At 40.4% G+C, this 18,861-nt stretch overlaps 1 protein-coding gene across 6 annotated transcripts in view; it reads left to right on the top strand.

Annotated features, from left to right (window-relative positions):
• DYRK3 (dual specificity tyrosine phosphorylation regulated kinase 3) overlaps window positions 1-16,704 on the top strand; it is a 39,281-nt gene extending 22,577 nt beyond the window's left edge. For 2 of the 6 annotated variants that reach the window (XM_081865235.1, XM_081865236.1), the window contains exons 2-3: window positions 2,211-2,322; window positions 13,925-16,704. In XM_081865235.1, the coding sequence (XP_081721361.1) occupies window positions 2,211-2,322; window positions 13,925-15,496 (1,684 nt within the window). In that variant the 3' untranslated portion in view covers window positions 15,497-16,704. Of the gene's footprint in view, window positions 1-2,206; window positions 2,323-2,631; window positions 2,695-12,470; window positions 12,550-13,924 lie in introns of those variants that run through there. The other 4 variants (XM_081865239.1, XM_081865238.1, XM_081865240.1 and 1 more) reach the window with 4 other exon arrangements.
• The last annotated feature ends 2,157 nt before the right edge of the window (window positions 16,705-18,861 follow it).

Below are 18,861 nucleotides of genomic sequence, written 5' to 3'. Positions count from 1 at the left end.
GGATAGTGGGAGAGAAAGAGAGAGACAGGAGGTTGCGGCAAGCTTGTTTTGAAGCTAAGGGCCGGCCGGGTGTTTTTTTTGTTTTTGCAGGGGTCGCGACGGAGAAAGCACCGTCGGCAAAAATGCTAAAAGCCCGGTCCTGTTGTGGGTTAAGCCTCGTTGCGGGATTGGCCGCCAAGTAAACATGCACACGATTGCAATCGGAGCTTGTGGGTTGCATCCAACTAAGTTTTACTCAAGGGTAGACCTTTCGGAAATAATGGGCCTGGGTTAGCCATGTTCCTTGTTTTCAGTGGGTCTGCTCTTGAGTAGGACTGTCAGTGGGTTCGGCCCTACGTGTTTTCGCTGGGGTGGTGGAGGATGGAGTCGACAGAAAGAGAAAAATGCGGATGGAGCCTCGGGAAGCGTGTCGGGACGGGTTCCCCAGGAGACCAGGGGAAAACTCCCCATTGCACGAGAGGTTTCAAATGCCAGTCAGGACAAAGCAAGCTGGCCTGAGTTGGGAGGATTGTGCTTCACCATAGGAAACGACGTCGATTTCTTTCTTTCTAAGGTTCTGTAACAATTGCTTTGTTAGGTCTGGGCGAGTTTAGCGCCAGGGGAAGGTTGATCAGTATGGATCTGAAATGGTCTCATGTTTCAGAGCACTTTCTGTGTAAACGCATATCCAAAATACTCTTTATGACTTTAAGAGACTTAGACGCAGGCAGGCCAGATTCCTTCAAGTCACTGCCAAATTCTGCATAAGGAAGAATTTTTATTTTGACATTTTTCCGTTGGCAACTTAGTTGACTTCTTTTTAACTGTTTTCAATTAGGACAAGGAGCATTCATTTGTTCAGATCAGCAGTACTCCCCATGTAACTATTTTGTTTGTTAGTTTTGCAATCCAAGTTTTAAAAGAAAGGCAATTTCTTTAGTGATCAAGTAAGGCAGGGTGAGGAACCTATTTCTTTTACTTCACACCATTGATTTTTCTCTTTCACTGTGTCTATAGAACACATTTGTTAAAACAGCATCTTCAGGAATAGAATACAGTGGTACCTTGGGTTACATACGCTTCAGGTTACATACACTTCGGGTTACAGACTCCGCTAACCCAGAAATATTACCTCGGGTTAAGAACTTTGCTTCAGGATGAGAACAGAAATCATACTCCGGCGGTGTGGCAGCAGCGGGAGACCCCATTAACTAAAGTGGTGCTTCAGGTTAAGAACGGACCTCCGGAATGAATTAAATACTTAACCCGAGGTACCACTGTACTGTTTTATAGCTATGCATATATGTCGGTATCAAACTCTGGTCTGTGGCATTTATTGGGGGGGGGGGGGATGACAATAAATGCAGCATTCTCGTGAAAATATAATCATTTGCCTAAGCCAAGGATAACTGGTTGGAATATAACTTCTAATTGGAGATCAGTTTAAAACAAAAATGTAGAAAATTAAGGTAATATTTACAGCTCATTCTTTTGCATGTTTGCTTGGAAGCAAGCTCTACCGATTTCAGCCTTAGTGTAAGTAATGTTGAAGGTGGTGTTTTTACAGTTACATAGCAATATAATATTTGTAGACAACTGTGTTTGTGACCCAATACACATATTGATTTGTGTAGTAATTTGTATTTCTGGAACTATTATTCTCTGTCACATTAAGCAGACATTGATTCATAAGTGCTGTGCAACACATTTGCACTTTCATTTACTTTAGAAGGAATTTTATCTATTTATTGGCTTATTTTGCAACCTTTAAATAAAGATGTTACAGAATTGTGTACTCCTCTCAGATAATTTTATTTAAAACACATTGCCAGCTAAAAGATTTTAAGATTTTCTTGATACTTGTGATAAATGGATCTGGTTTGAGAGCTTGATCCATAAACAAATCCTAAAGCTAAGTGAACATTTAGCCTAGTGATGTGGAACCTGTGGCCCTTCAGATGTTGCTGGACAACAATTCCCATCATCTCTGACTTGGCTATGCTGGCTGGGGACAATGAGCTATGAAGTCCTAAAACACATTGAGGGCCACAGGTTTCCAATATCTGATCTACCCTTAAGAAACTGGTTTTTAGCTGTGTTATAGTTACTGCTTTTTTGTTTCGTTTTTTCATCCTGTGCAAACTTAAGTGGCTTACTGAAAAATAAATTAAAAATAACGTTTGTATGAATTGGTGTTAGTTTTTACTGACCATCTTGTTATTTCCAGCCAGGTTTGGAGATGGCTTGTACGATTCCTACATGAGAATAGATCAGATTAGATATACAGATCCTACAAATGAAGAATGCACCCCTTCTGGACTTCCGTCACTGGGGAGACCTAATGTAAGTAATTTCAGGAATCTTGGATTCTGTCTCCAGTCTTGCAAAACATTAATACAGCTGTATCCATGAGGAAGGTCGTTTTGTTCTTACTGATTTTATTCCAGGCCATAGGATATGCTGTTTAGCATGATCTAGAATGTTACTTAATAACTGGATGCAACTCATGATACTAATGTATGTGTGTTTTATTAGTCAGTAATTCATTCCTGTCTTAACAAGTACAGCCTTGCGACTCAGTTTTCTGGGGGTAGTCACCCCACTGCTGCTCTGCCTGCCTTACTGCTTCTCTTTCCCCCTCCCCTATTGTAGCATAGCCCCAGGAGGTGCTCATGATGTGGGAGAGGGCCTGGTGACAACAACAGGCATGCCCAGGTAAGGGAACAGAGAGCAGCTTTAACATCTCTTGACAAGAGAGCTGAATTAAGAAGTGCCAAAAACCTGCCTGTCTCTGTGCAGACAGTACACCTAGCACTTTAGAGGTTCTCTGGTCCTTTCTGCACTGATGAAAAATATGTTTAAAAGCTGTCTTCTAAGTTTTCAAGCTTGTTCTAGACATCCATTTGTATTCCTCAGGGGAAACATCAATATATAAAGTTAGAAATAAACTATTTATTAATTAATTAATTGAATTTCTATACTGCCCTATACTCAGAGGTCTCAAAATATTATTATTGAATTCATTCTCTTCCAGCTTACATGAGAGTAAGAGTTGCAAGAGCAGCTCTTCTGTGACTTTATTCTTCTAACTGTTAAATAAATCAACTTTGTCTAGGATAAGACAGAAGTAAAAGCCATAGATAGTAGAACTGATAATTGTGTTTGTGCTCTCTTTGTTGGTCAGAAGTGAGAGAGATCACACTGTAGGTGCAGAAGTCTGCTGTGTTATCTGGGGAGCTGTGTTTGTTGCATTTATACTTGGCACAGGAGTACTAGGACTGCACCTGTGTGTATCTGAATATACTTTAACTTTTAAATGCAACTAGGCATTTATAGGGCTGAAATAGTACTTTTGTGTTTATGTATTATGGGTGTTGTTTTTATTTCTTCATATGCTCCCAGTAAATAAGGAACCCTATTTCTTTTTAGAACACCACTATTCCCTGTCGCTTGAATTCTATTTTTATAGACATGATAGATGTTTTAATCAGAGTTGTATTTCTTTGGAAGCTGGCTGAAGTGGCTCATTTGGGTTGCATCAATTATATCCAGCTGTGGCAATGGTCTTAACTGTAAGATGATGTGTAAATACTTTCCAGCAACAGGGGAATTCTATTCTGAGTGAAACCAAAGATTCCCTGCATAGTCTGATCACTGAGAGAAGAAACTGGCATGTACAGTTTTAGCATTCTATCATGCCATGATTGCTTATTGGAAACTTGTGGCTAAAAGCCAGAGGGGAGTAATGGATTAGAATGTGACATAGAGATGTGAAAGCAAATGCATTGGGTCAGATCATGACTGTTATAAACGGGTGTTTGTCAGCTTGTGACAACTCACAATCCTTTTTGCCCTCCCCCTGTCTTGGCAAGTGTGTATATGTGTGTGCATACACACATATTCAAATGATTTAGGAATGCATATAAAAGAGAATACTGTTTTTCTAGGCCATCATTGAATTTTGTGCCCTTAAAAAAAATAATCAAATACCCATGTGCCTGTTCAGATTATTTATGCTATGTTTTCTTATAAACCCTTTCAGTCATGGATTTCTTGCTTTTTGAAGTACAGTCCTCTGTACACTTATATGGGAATAAACCCATTTGAAATTAGTGGGACTTACTTCTTGGGAAATATCCATTGATAATTCTGTAATTTCAATATCCTGTTTCTGAAATCTTTGTGAGCTGCCATATGTAGTTGCTTCTTTAAAAAGTATAACTAAAAATTATATTGAAATCTATAAAGGCATTTGCCTTATTGACCCAAGTGAAAGTGGGGAATATTTAAATAGCTTAAGGTTAATGAGGTTTAAGGAGGAAATAAAAAAAAGTCCAATGTATGCAACCAGCATCTGCTTTAAACTCTACCTAAGGTAAACATTCCTGAATGTATTGACTTAACTAAAGGTTCATACCATGGGTTTTTATGGAATTTTTTTGTTTGTTTTTTGTTTGCCTTTCCCCTCAAGCCTTCAAATACTTCTCCATTCTGAGCATGTGTGCAAGGTTCTTTTCTGCACCATGCGCACATGCAATAAAAACAAAACTTCCAGGAAGTGCACAACAGTGTAAGGCAAAATGTTACTAGCTTTAGTTTTCATGTTTCACAATGAGCAAAATGAAGGCTTGTATTATTTTGTGGGGAGCAATATCTGTTTCCATTAAAAATAAAAATAGTACTCAGCTCTTGCATAAAAGTGCCATTTTCCTGACTTTGTATAGTTTTTGTGCAAAGAGTGTTAGAGGTCTTGTGCACAACTGCCATGTTACTTTTTAAAAATAATTAAAAAGTCTGATATATGCATTGCAATTTCCAGTCAGTGGAAATAAATGTTTTTGTTTGGCATTAGGGTGTGCCTGAAACAAAAACTGGCTAGGTTGTGATTAGGTGAGGCGCAAACAGAAGGGGCTACCCACTGAAACATCATACACATGACAAATTGCCCCCAACCCACACACAAAAATGCAACTAGCTTCCACACCAGTGATGACCGCTAATGTATAATAGGGCAATTTTTGCTTACTGGATTTTTCACAGTGAGGGAAATCCAGATTAATTGTAGTACTATGGACTGGTGTTTTGATGCTGACAAATTTGTATGGACACTCTTGAGAAACCTATGTGCACAAGCAGCACTGAGTCTACAATAAACTGGAAATGCCCTTGTCTTCTAATACTGCAATCTTAGTGCTCTAAGGAGTTAAATCCTATTGTACTTAGACAGTCCTGAGCATGGTTACTCAGAAGTAAATAGCGCAATATTAAGAGAACAAGCAATCTTCCAAGGCTAACCTATATTGGGAGTATTCAAAAAGCTGATCTGAACAACACACCACATGTGTTGTCACTCATTTCTCTTGGCTGCTAACAGCTAGTCTATGGGCTAAGTAAACTATGTAGTCCAGCTCTTGCAAGAGGAAGTGTTGGAAGCAGAGTGACAGGTTACTCTGAAGTCATCTGATTGGAAATGGAACTTGTAGTTAAAATTGTAATGTGGGTCAGTCTGCCAAAAGTCATCTGATCATTATCCAGCTGGCCATTCTACTGGAGAGAGGGTTCTTTGCATCCCAGCTGTCTCAGGGAAGTCAGGTTACCAAACCTGAACAACGGGATTTGGAATTCTAACCAGGTGTGAAATGTGTTGAAGGATGATTCCAATGGGGAGAAAGGGAGTTCTTTGCTTTCCAGTTAAGCCAAGCCAAACTATAGGAAAGTGGCTTCTGACATCCCACAGTCTAAGCACACTTACGCCAGCTGGAGCACCATAGAATTTGGCATGAATTATCTGTACTGGCAACATTGTACTAACATCAGGGTTATGCTGGCATAATATCACAAATTAACCAGCTTTAGTGGTGTGACATCCTGCAGGTGCAGGGACCAGTAAAGGTGGTGTAGGATATGTTGGAAAGGAGCCGTCTGAATCATAAACTCTCTCAGACTCTGCTCCTGGCGCCTACGTCAGTTACACTGACATAAAAATGGTGAGACCATTCAACTGAGTGGAGAGTTGAAACACACTATAACCCTCCGGCTCTGGCCACAGCTCCACAGACATAGGATGCAGATAATGCTGCACTCAATTACATCACACCTACAGCAGTATATAAATCCTGACAGGCGCTATAGCTCCGATGAGAGCATGGGGCTTTGTTAGAAATACTTGGAGCATGCAAGGGAGAACTTTAGTAATGGGAGCTATGGAGAAAGGGCACTTTACACAAACAGCCTCATCAGGAGACCTCTAGGAAGAGCAGGTTGCTAACACCTTCTTGCTGCCCTTATAGGTACTCTTGTCTCTAGTCTCCACACACAAACAGCAAGATGCATGTTGATTCTGCCACTATATCTAGGGATGCACACACACCACACAATTAAGCATGGGAAGGGTACCATGCCTCATAGTGCCCCCTCACTCCCAGCCACCCCACTTCAGTATTGTTTACTGTGTATTGGCTAACCATTCTTCCTCCCTCCACAGCTAGTAGCATTGCCACCCACACAGGAAAGGTAAGTACATTCAGTAAGGGAGGGGGAGGCCAGTGGCCATGAACCCCCACATGAAGGTAAGCTCTCTGTTGATGAATGGCAGGAACTGCACTCTAACCATTGCTTGCCAAACACTCACGATCCCTTTTGCAGTTGGGGGCATGGAGCAGAACAAAACACTGCAACTTCCTACAAGAGATAGGTAAGTATTGTCTTGGTGATCGCAATCCACTCCCCATTGGGGGCTGGGTAAAGGGAGACAGCACTCTCTCACACACACTTGATCAAAAACACCGGGTGAGCATTGTGGTCCAGGAACTATGTGCTGCAGTTGCTGACCATTGTTCTCTACTGTCTGTGTGCACCCTCCCCTGGCACTCCATAGTCTGACCTTGAACAGAAGCTGTAGCTTCTTCCTTACTCCCAGCACCATTGCAGACCAAGTGAGGCCTTCAGCATTACCCGCCTCAGTAACCTGTATGATTCTGGCTGTTTCTCTGTGGGGTTGCCAGCTTTCACTTTTTCCAGTGCATAAGTTGCATTGTGGACAGTTGCACACTCTGGTGACGGATGGCACTGCAGAGTAAACCACCTGCTATCCTGTTGTCTTACACAAGTTTCATAAAAGTCTGGCAACCCCATCCATGTGTCTTGGATGCTGTTTAGTAAAATGCTTGCCTTTTGTTATAGCTGACCATTTGTTTGTTACTGGAGGTGAGCAGGTTGGGATAATTTCCACACCCCAGAGTATGTTCTGTCCTCTGCTAGCCTCAGGAAGGGACTTTAAATGAAAAAGGTCTTTGGCAAATTATTTGCTATCAGGTCTGAAGAGATGCAACATTTCTACCCGCTTGCCATTTTACCTCCAGTGAGGGTAAAAGAAGAAGAGGAGGAGTTTGGATTTGATATCCCGCTTTATCACTACCCTAAGGAGTCTCAAAGCAGCTAAAAATCTCCTTTCCCTTCCTCCCCCACAACAAACACTCTGTGAGGTGAGTGGGGTTGAGAGACTTCAGTGTGACTAGCCCAAGGTCACCCAGCAGCTGCATGTGGAGGAGCAGGGAAGCGAACCCGGTTCACCAGATTACAAATCCACCACTCTTAACCACTGCACCACACTGGCAGTCTCCTCTGCACTCACAGGCAGCCTGGTCACTGCCACCGTGATCAGTGAGACAGGCAGTTTGGAGGTGGAGGAGATAATGAACAGACCTGGGCAAACCAGCATGAGGGATGTTTGACTAGATGGGACCAGTGATACAAAAGGCAACCTACATCATCTGAAAGCCAGGCAATTGACTCATGCAACACTCCTCTGACACTGCACTGTTTTCCAGAGGAAGATTGCATCTTGGTTTTACCTAGAAGCTCCTGCCTGTGAAATGTGTGCTATTCTGCTGGGTTAGGGCTCATAGAAAGCTGCATCATACTCAGACCATCTAGTTCAGTATTGTCTAAGTGACTCTTCAGGGTTATATGTGAGCCATTCCAGGCCCTATATAGAAATGAGAATTGAACCTTTATCATGTAAGCATGCTCACTGTGATAGGCCCTTTTCCTCATGTACCCTCTTTGCCCTGGTATACACAGCTAGTAGCTCAGGAAGGACACAGTGACTACAGTCACATGGAACACTAAACTATATTGTAGTGCTACGTGCACAAACCTCTCCAAGCCCAAGTAAAGCATTGAGCTCATGCACTCTCCCTCCTCCTGACACCAAGTTTGGTTTTTGCCAGTAAAGAATTTGGCTTAGCATTTTGTACAAACCAAGGATTCTGTTTTAAAACAAACCATGGTTGGTTTCTAAGCAAGCCGAATAGGGCTGATGCCATGCATCCTCCTGTCTCCTCCTGTGGCTAGGTTACCATCTGCTTAGTAGAGTGTACCATGTACATTCTAGTTCTACCTACTCCTTCACTTTTGTATCTGACATGCCTGTTGCAGGTACGACATGCAAAAGGCGAGTCTGACCATGTTTCTGCCATCCCCTAGTAGGGCTCACTTCTTTTGTATTCTGCAACTCTATGCTGTGAACCATGGCACTGTTTCTGCTGTTCTGCCCATCCTCTCTTCCATTTTGTATTGGGGAGTCAGAAGGGTGATTTTGTTACACGATGATTTACCCATCTTTTCCCTCTAGAAGGAGTGCTCAAGCAGTCCTACCATATATCTGTGCCTGTGAACACACAGTTTTTGGGCTGCTGTTGCATGTCTCCAACTTTTGGTTTAAGAATTGATCCCATTTAAATTACACAGATACAACAGCAATATAAGTGGTCACAAGTGTATCTGAGACCATATGACTTTGTTTCAATGTCCCATAGCTTAAGGCCGCTAAAAATATAGCATAACTGATACATTTTGCAAGCTGAGAAATTTATATTATTTAAATGTATTGGTGTGAAGGAAGTTTACTGCTTGGAAATGCTCACTAAATATTTACATGACTAGAATAGAATTAATTTTGCAGAATTGTGGACTCAAATTTAAGGGGAAATGTCAATGAACTTTAAGTACAGCTACTGTGGAAAGAGTATTCTGCCCTAAGAATTCAAACTCTTCTCTTTTATCGAGAGTTAATCTAATAAATTAAAACTATGGGATACAGTTATATGTAGTTCTGGAAGTGCCTCACCAAAGACTCCTGACCGAGCTTAGCAGTCATGGAATAAGATAAGAGGCCCTCTTGTGGATCAGTAACTGGTTAAGAAACAGGGAGCAGAGGGCAGGAATAAATGGACAGTTATCCAATGGCAAGATGTAGCAAGTAGAGTACCCCCAGGATCAGTATTGTGCTTTTTAATTGGTTCATAAATGATTTAGGATTGAGCAGTGATGGAGCCAAGTAAACTGATGATACTAAAAACAAAATAAAAAAATTCCTTCCAGTAGCACCTTAAAGACCAACTGAGTTAGTTCTAGGTATGAGCTTTCGTGTGCATGCACACTTCTTCAGATACATTTTGCAAGCTGAGAAATTTATATTATTTAAATGTATTGGTGTGAAGGAAGTTTACTGCATGGAAATGCTCACTAAATATTTACACAGATACAACAGCAATATAAGTGTATCTGATACAATGGTGTATCTGAAGAAGTGTGCATGCACACGAAAGCTCATACCTAGAACTAACTCAGTTGGTCTTTAAGGTGCTACTGGAAGGAATTTTTTTATTTTGTTTTGACCATGGCAGACCAACACGGCTACCTATCTGTAACTGATGATACTAAATTATTCCAGGTGGTTAAGGCAATAAGGAACTGTGAAGAGCTCCAAAATACTGTGTAAATGGGCAATAAAATGGCAAATGCAATTAAATGTTTAAAAAAGTGTAAAGTGATGTACAGCATATACATGCTCATGGGGTCAGAACTAGAAGTGACTGAGCAGAAACAAGACCTTGGTGTAGTGGAGAACTAAATGAAGATGTCAAACCCAGTTTGCAGCAGCTGTGAAAAAGGCGACGTGTTAGGAATGCTTAGAAAATGAATGCTTAGAAAATGAATTGAAAATAAAACTGTGAGTATCATAATGCTGTTATACAAATCTGTGGTGCAACTGCACTTGGAATACCGTACACAGTGCTGTACAGTCACAGGATAGGTGGACATGGCTTACCCAAAATGGCTTGGCACGCCTAATTGGGCCAACAGAATGGAGGTTCGCCACCCCGACGTAGACTAACAATGTCTGTGTACAGTGGTATCTCCAGTTGCGCACGGGATCTGTTCCGGAGCTCCTGTTGAATCCCGAGGTGTTTATATCTGGAGGTGCATGCGCACAGCGCGGTTTAGTTCTTCTGCGCATTTGCGCAGGGCGAAACCTGGAAAAATACTTCCAGGTTTTCCACACACATATTCTGAAGGTAAACGTAAGTAGAGGTACCACTGTACTTCCCAAATAATCTTAAACAAAGCATTGTTTAAAAGTTATCATAGTTAAATTTTGATATTTTGTTTCATTGACAGTGTATGATGGGGCCCATTTAGTCCCTGCACCCCTTTCCTTCAGTGTTGTCTCATATTTGACAAATTTGTCAAAATAGATTTTGTTTTGGAAAATGCCTCGCCTTATTCATGTAATATGTGTGTCTGTTTGCAGACTTTTCATAATAGAACATTGGACTTTTTCTGAAACCTGAAACATACTTTTCTGTTCTACATTTTGTAATATATTGAAAGTATTTTTCTAGGTCTTCTGGATTGTTACTGGTTACTTTGTGTAATAATTGTGGTCCAGTAGATGAGATCTAGCAGTTAAGCAGAGGGCTAATCTGGCTGCTAATTACAGTCTTAAAATGTGTGTTTTAAGAGGCCCTTGAGCTCCACTGTTGTGTTTGGATGCCTTTTTGACAGTTCTGAAAACAACAGAAAGCAGACATGCTTTTTACTGTAGCTTGTTCAGGAGAGAGGAGAAAGGTTACCTGTTGGGCACTGTGCTACGAAATGGGTGAATGTTAAAAGGATATTAATACTTCATAGAAGTTGAAATTCTTTCTTATTTCCTTTCTCATTTTCCCCACCAGCAGGAAATGACTGAGTAATGGGAATTGGGCAAAGAGTGGCATAGTTGTTTGAATTCTAGTGCATTAAATGGTTGCTTGATGTCGGGAGGCCCAGGTCCATACTCAGAGCAGTGCAGAGAAATGAGAGGTAGAGCTTTCTCAAGCTAATGTCTTCTTTTGGGAGTTTGTTGCAAGCCTGTGTGTGTGTGTTGTCTCTGTGTTCGTACAAAAGACTAATCATTAGTCCTCGGTTCTTAAAAACCAATCAAACCAAACCCAAATAGTTTTCTAACTTTCTTCTTATCAGCATGACCTCAGTTTATTTCCTTGTAGGATCACTGTCAAAACAGAGAATGTTGTGAAACAAAATACTGCCATAGGAGGTATGAGGCTTAATCATACCATGCATTTCTTTCAGAGCAGAGAATGGGGAAAGAGCTATGTCATGGAATCAGGTGGTCAGTGGCTGGGAGTTTGCTTTCTTTTGGAAGGGAGGAGGCTTTCCTAGGCAACATGGATAGCCGATATGAAGAAGGATGTAGCAGGGAATTCACCTCAAACATATATGTCCATTTACATGCTTTGGGAAAATAGTTGTGGAAAACTAACTTGATCATGGTTCTCTGATGTTTGCAAAATATGAGATTTTGATCACGGAAAGGAAGTTAGGTCCTGAGGTTGGGTTTGTAGGAAGAGGCGGCATTTCTGTGCCACGTAAATATGTTTCTGTTTCTGGAAAAGTGCTTATCACTCTATATTAAATTCCTCTCTACAAATCCTGTTTGGTTTTTTGAGCCATTAAAACAATGCTTCTCTGACACTTGGCAAGTTTTATATTTTGGAGCATGAAAGCTGGAAACTTGGGTTTACAGAACACAAAAGCTGAACTCATTCATTGCCAGCTTCCAAGTACTATAGTTTTTAGGCACATTACCCACCATCCTTGGGTCAGGTGGGTCCAAAAATCTTCCTCATTTATTAGTCAGAGGGAAAAGTCTGAAATAGTTCAGTCTGTGGCACCATGCAGCTTTAAACTTTCACCTTTTTGTGCTTGTCAGTTACCAAATCTCTTCACCTTTAAGTGATAGCAGAATGTCTTTTCAGACATGTGCTTCTTTGTTATTGTGTGTTAATCCATAGCAAGTATCAGTTTTTAAATGCTATACTTATTAACCTTTTTATTTCAAGGTGTGACCTTTTAGGTTGCAGATAAACACTGTATGTTGTACAAAATTGCAGCTCACTAAGGTTCAATTCCACTTTGCTTTTCTCATTTTGGCTCCTTAACTTTACTGTAAAATGAAGAGAAGAATCTGTCTGGAATTCCTCAGGCAAGCGTTGGATTGGAAAGCAGACATTTCTGAAAATGGAGTTTCCCCTAAAACCTGGATTTCTTACTGAGTTACAGAGAATTAGTGTCATTTTGAATTATTTGCTGCAAGTAGCCTTCTTATTCAGAATTTTACACCGTCTGTCATTCTTTCTCTGCAGTTCAGCCATAAGCCCAGCGAAGAATGTGTTACTAAAATGCTAATTCTGTGGATCATATTTTCTATGAGTTCCTGGAAAGGTGTGTGTCTCAAAATGTACTGTCTACATTTTCCAGGCAGATATAGCAGTTAAGTAGTAATCAGGAAGAACCAGAGAGCTTTATCTCTTAAAACTTTTCTTTTTCTGAGCCAATGGGATAAACTGTGTATTGGCATTTCAGCGGAAAGATATGCAAGTTATTTTCCATGAGTTGTTATTTTGCTGCTATGTTGGGATGATAGACAGTAACTTGCTATACAGGAAATGGATAGCATCACTCACCAGTTATCTTCAGACGTGTGTATATTTTTACTGAAATGGAAGTTCTATTTTCAGTTTCAAGGATTGGCTATCTTTATTTTGAGATTAAAGACTAGAATGGAAAGCAGATGTTTCTGCACTTTCCACAATTGTTGTACAATATAATACAGCAGCTTGTAACTTCCTTGCAGTGTAGAACTAAAAGCAGTATGAACTTTAAGTGCGTCTGTAGCAGTACTCCTTGGATAGAATTTTAGGTCTACCTTCGTATATTACACTGAAATCTTGCAGAAATGAGAAACTCCTTTATTATGTTTTCTTACCAATTTCAGTTTGCTCTTTTCACTGCGGAAAATATTTAGTCCCTTATTGGCACAGGATAGCAAAAGTTCCTTTCTAGGACAGATGCAAAATGTGTTCAGTTCTGCCTTGCTATACAGCTTCAAATAAAGTAGATGAGAACTGTGGAGAGACATATGAGAGTAGCATGGAGTCCTTGGTAACAAAATTAGAATTCACCCATTGCCCTGGCCGCCATTCCATTTGCCCTGTGAAAAGGCTTCTATCATAACCTGCTTCTGCTTTGCATCCCCTCTGTGTGCCTATTTGTGGTGTTTTGTATTTTTTCATCCTTGTAGTTGGCTTCCTGTGGTTCTAAGATGGCAAATATGCATACTTCAGCTATGGCTTGGCTTATGCCAGGGGTTGCCAACCTGGGCCTATGAGCACATTAAAAACTGGGAAAACTGTCATGGTCACTACACGCATAGCAGAACCCGAGCACTCACTGCAACCTATTATGTTGACTACAATGGAATGCTGCTTCAAGACCAATTTAAGTGGGGGTGGGGTGGGTCCCTGCAGACACCAGGAAAAGCTCTGTGGACTTGTGTGCTCATGTGTGCCCATGAGCAACACATTGGTGACCCCTGGTTTAATGCTAAACTTTCAGCACCTGCCCACATGTCGGGTTGAACAGTAGGTGTTGCATAGCTGCTCTTGTGCATGCTTGTGCGATCGGTTGCTTCTGAACTAGATCAGAATACGTGTATTTGTAAATGCGCCATCTGAAAAGCTTGTCTTGTGGCTTCTTTGCTTCCCCATTGTTAAAATGAGAACTGAAACTAAAGATTTGCTTTGTTTCATCCTAATAGGTAACTACTAACCCAATCACAATGAAGGACCATCCTCTGACAGGCAGCCAAGTCAAAGTGGAGCAGTTATTTGAAGACTCTGGCAACAGAAGGAGCAGTACTCTCCAGTCTTCAGGAATAAATGCCTCTGAGAGGTCTTTTCCAACTCCAGCAAAAGATAAAAGCATTGATAGCATAAGTACCAACAAAAATAGTGGCAGCTTGACAAAAGCACACAAAACCGGAAGTCAGTCCCCAGAACAAGCACTGAAGCAATACAAACAGCAGTTGTCAGCCTATGAGCAGCAAGAAATATTGAACTTTCCTGAAATTTATTTTGTGGGTGCAAATGCAAAGAAAAGGCAAGGAGTCATTGGAGGCCCAAACAATGGTGGATATGATGATGAACAAGGCAGCTACATTCACGTGCCTCACGACCATCTTGCCTACCGATATGAAGTACTAAAAATAATTGGAAAAGGCAGTTTTGGCCAAGTAGCTAAAGTTTATGACCACAAACACCACCAGCATTTGGCCTTAAAGATGGTACGTAACGAAAAGAGGTTTCACCGGCAAGCGGCAGAAGAAATACGGATCTTGGAGCATCTCAAAAAACAGGATAAAACTGGTGGCATGAATGTTATTCACATGCTGGAGAGTTTTACCTTTAGGAATCACATATGTATGACCTTTGAACTCCTGAGTATGAATCTCTATGAGCTGATCAAAAGAAACAAATTTCAAGGCTTCAGTGTGCAGCTGGTACGAAAGTTTGCCCACTCTATACTGCAATGTTTGGAGGCTCTTTATAAAAACAAAATCATACATTGTGACTTGAAACCTGAAAACATTCTTCTAAAACAACAAGGTCGGAGTGGAATCAAAGTGATTGATTTTGGATCCAGCTGTTTTGAGCACCAAAGAGTCTACACTTACATACAGTCTCGATTCTACAGAGCCCCAGAAGTCATTTTGGGAAGCCGTTATGGGATGCCCATAGATATGTGGAGTTTTGGCTGTATTCTTGTGGAACTGTTGACTGGTTACCCTCTCTTTCCTGGGGAGGATGAAGGCGATCAGCTAGCTTGTATGATGGAGCTCCTTGGAATGCCCCCACAGAAGCTGCTAGACCAATCCAAGCGAGCCAAAAACTTCATCAATTCAAAAGGCCATCCTCGTTACTGCACTGTAACGACACAGGCAGATGGGAAAATGACTCTTAATGGCAGCAGATCACGTAGGGGGAAAATGCGTGGTGCTCCAGGCAACAAGGATTGGGTCACAGCATTAAAAGGCTGTGATGACCCCGTGTTTATAGAATTCCTGAAAGAATGTCTTAATTGGGATCCTTCTGCACGGATGACTCCTACCCAAGCTTTGAAACATCCTTGGATTTGTAAACGAGTACCTAAGCCACCCTGCATGGATAAAACATCAGGCAAACGGATTGCTCATTATACAAGCTCTTTCCCAGGGATAGGTTCCAGATTACCCCCAGTTGTTGGGGTAGCCAACAAACTACGAGCTAATCTAATGTCTGACTCAAATGCCAATATACCTCTATGTACTGTGCTACCAAAATTGGTCAGCTAATAGAGAATTACATATTCCCAGAGTAATATGCTGTGTTTTTAATTATATCCTTGAAATATAAAAAGATGACAGAATGCGCAGAGGTCTTGGAAAAAAGAGAGAAAAGAAATGGATTTTTATTGAACACTAAATCTTGTATAAACACCCCTCCCAAATCAAAACATAAGCATTTTAAGGGCTATGATTGTTTTATCAAGTTGTTTCAGCTAGAATGTGGTGCTTGTTACATCACTTTTGATAGGTCAGCACATTTGTTTTGTTCAGTGAAGTTACGCACTATGTAACAGATGGATTTTATAGCACTGTTGTAATAAAACTCAAAAACCACTGCTCATGCGGACAGTCTCACTTAGCAGACAGTTTGCTGCAAACCACTTCAAAGATAAATAAACTATGCATTTAATTAGCCACAAGTGAACACATCAAAGAATGATGGTCAAAAAGCACAATATTTTAATATCTATTGGTTGTTGTTATAGTAATTTCAATGTACTGAGTGCCAGATTTTGGTGTTTGGGAAGTCTTTTGTCTTTGCCAGGAACCCTCATTAAATTTGCTTGCAGTCTGTGGCAATAAAACACTCCTAAGAAGAGTGGGTGCTGTCCTAAGGCTACGAAGATACTGGTGTTGGGACTCTAGGTATAATGTGCTTGGTTCCTTTCCCTCATCCATCCATCATGCAAAATTGACTGAACTAAACTTTATAATTTAGCATTTGTTTGTGGAGGTAGAAATGTCTCCTTGCCTTTTAGTGTCATTATTTCCCCGAAGGGTAGTTCTTTTAGTGTCTTGCAGCAAAAACAACTAGAGTCTCATGGTAACGTAAAGACTACACCTAATTTATTGTGGCATATGGTTTTGTGGATTATTGTCCTCCTCATCTGAAGAATGCACCTGATGAAGTGCACTTTAGTCCATGAAAACTTTTGCCATAAAAATCTTTCAGGTGTCATGAGACTCTGTTCTTTCAGAGTAAGCTGCTCTTAATTTTAGTGAATTGGTTCAAGGACAAACTGTTTTAAAGCAAGTGCAGTTTCCAAGAGGTTGGGGCAAGGTTAAAATGCCAGTAATTAAAAGTTCATTGTGGAGGTGGGCGATTTGCATAATCTGATTGAAGGTTCAGAAGTTTTGTACAGTAAAATGTAATGAAATGTAGCAGTGTCTGATTACTGGAAAATAAAAGGTGGAAGATGTGTATTAATGGTTAAGATAGAGAGAAGTTTGCTTCTGAGTTTAAACCTCCAGACTTACATTATTTGACAGTCACACACTTGTTAAGTCTCACAGCAGTTTTACATATACCTGAGGCACATTTTATAAGCAGTAGAAACTTAACAGATTACTCTGACTGAAAGAAGTCTCCCAGCCAAAGGTGTTGTTAGTGTGAACTTGTGTTAGATGTTGATCAATCAGTTAAGTCAATGAGCATTTTCGTTCAGGGTGGAATCCAGCATTGCATGAGCAGGCTTACCCTTCTCCACCCTGGAGCCACCCACCAAAAATCTTTGTAGAGTTGGGGAACCTTTCAGAACTGGTTTGGGGAGGTTACAAGGGGAGGAGAGGAAGGGATACCTGTTTCACTTGTGCACCAATAGTGTTGGAATCAGTCCTGTTTCTGCATTTTGTCATTTGTTGACCCATTCTGTGAGGTCGTTAATACTTGATAGGAAAAGAGCCAGTCACCGACAGACCAATTTGCATCATCCTTCTGTAACACATATTACATGCAGGATACAACACCAGGATTTTTTCTACTCTCCAAATACATTATCTTCTTTTAAATTAAGATTGTCTTTATCTGTAACTGTAATGTATATTCCAAATTGCATTTGAATTATTATTATTATAGGAGTTATTTGTACACTCAGAATAGTCATTCCACACTTGGGCTCAGATTTTTAAGAATTTGCATTCAGTACCTGAAAGCCATGCTGCACCTATACACAACCTGCCCTGATTCAAATTTAAAACCCTATGTATAAGTCAACTGGGCTGTACTATGATCCATATATCCACATGGGATTCTTATTTGAAATAGAATTTTTAAACCTGCAAATATAACAGTAGTAATGGCCACAATGCCAATAAGTCTTCAAGATGGTTTATGGATAAAAGGCTACTTTAGTATCTCAGTCCATGGCAGCAGAGATTGTGAGTGAAGGAGAAAGTGCATAGACTGCAGTAATTTAGTTGAAATAAGCAAATAGGTCATTAATATTGCAGATAAGGAAAAAACAGCCAGAGAAGAAAAGCAGGCTTCTATTAGACACTTTTCTTTGGCATATGGTTCAGTTGCACCCCCAAGCTCAGAGTAACTGTCATCTAACTATCATTTTTCTTTTGCCATCCTTTCTGTGAAGACAGGCAAACTTAAACTTCTCTCAAAGATATCTAGAAGCTGTTTAAATATCGTGTAACTTAATCTACAATGGCTTGAATATTCTGTTTGTGTTTCTGTGATGCTAATTCACCTGTGCTTTAAAATTAACAGGAGTGAAACAGGCAACTTCAGAAATGGAAATCAATAATCAATAAAGCCTTTTTATTACCCTTTAGGCGTAGTAATTGTAAACAACTCCCCCCCCCCCCTTTGGAATAGTTATTGTCTTCAGAAAGTCTTTAAATTAAACTGTGGGTCTTTTTAAACTAACATCCTGCCCCCCCCCCTTTTGACTGAAATGGCTCATATATGATGATCTCAGCAACATCTCCACTAATCCCAGGAGGACAAGCAAAAAGCTGATTGTGCACCCAGACCTTTGTACTGAAAGATCAGCTGAAAAGTTCACTTCTCTAGAATAGAGTAATAGCATTGTGAAAACTAAGAGCTTAAATATATTGAACAATTTGCACTACTTAGTTATTATAGTTACACTATGTCAAGCATAAAGTGCATGCTTTCCCTAAAAAAGTTTTGTGGCTTTTTTGTTAATTTTATTCTAGACTTGTTTGGCCTCCTACCAGCCCCACTGGTAAAGGAAATCAATCACTTTGCAAACATTTGATTTAGTTTTTAAATCTGAAATTAGTGATTTCCTAAATCAAACAGGAGAAGGGATTCAGTAGGCTACAACACATCAACACATGATTCTATGACTAAGAATATGTTGCAGATTGTTAATGAAAATAAATTTCTCTCTATAGGCAGCCCTCCATTTACGTGTGTCCAATATGCATGTGATCGTGTATATGCACATCACACTGAACCCGGAAGTGATTGCAGGCTTTTCCAATGGGTTTCAATTATACACAAACGGGGGGCTGCCTGTACTAATATATGTGCTATGTTGGATAGAGCTCTGTGCCTAAATTAAAGCAGCAGCAACAGCATCACATAGGTAATTAACTACATTACATTACCTTTT

This window comes from Podarcis erhardii (genome assembly GCF_964252035.2).
Source record: "Podarcis erhardii genome assembly, chromosome: 6".
Taxonomy (NCBI): Eukaryota; Metazoa; Chordata; class Lepidosauria; order Squamata; family Lacertidae; genus Podarcis; species Podarcis erhardii.
This window is presented reverse-complemented; position numbering and strand designations above follow the sequence as displayed.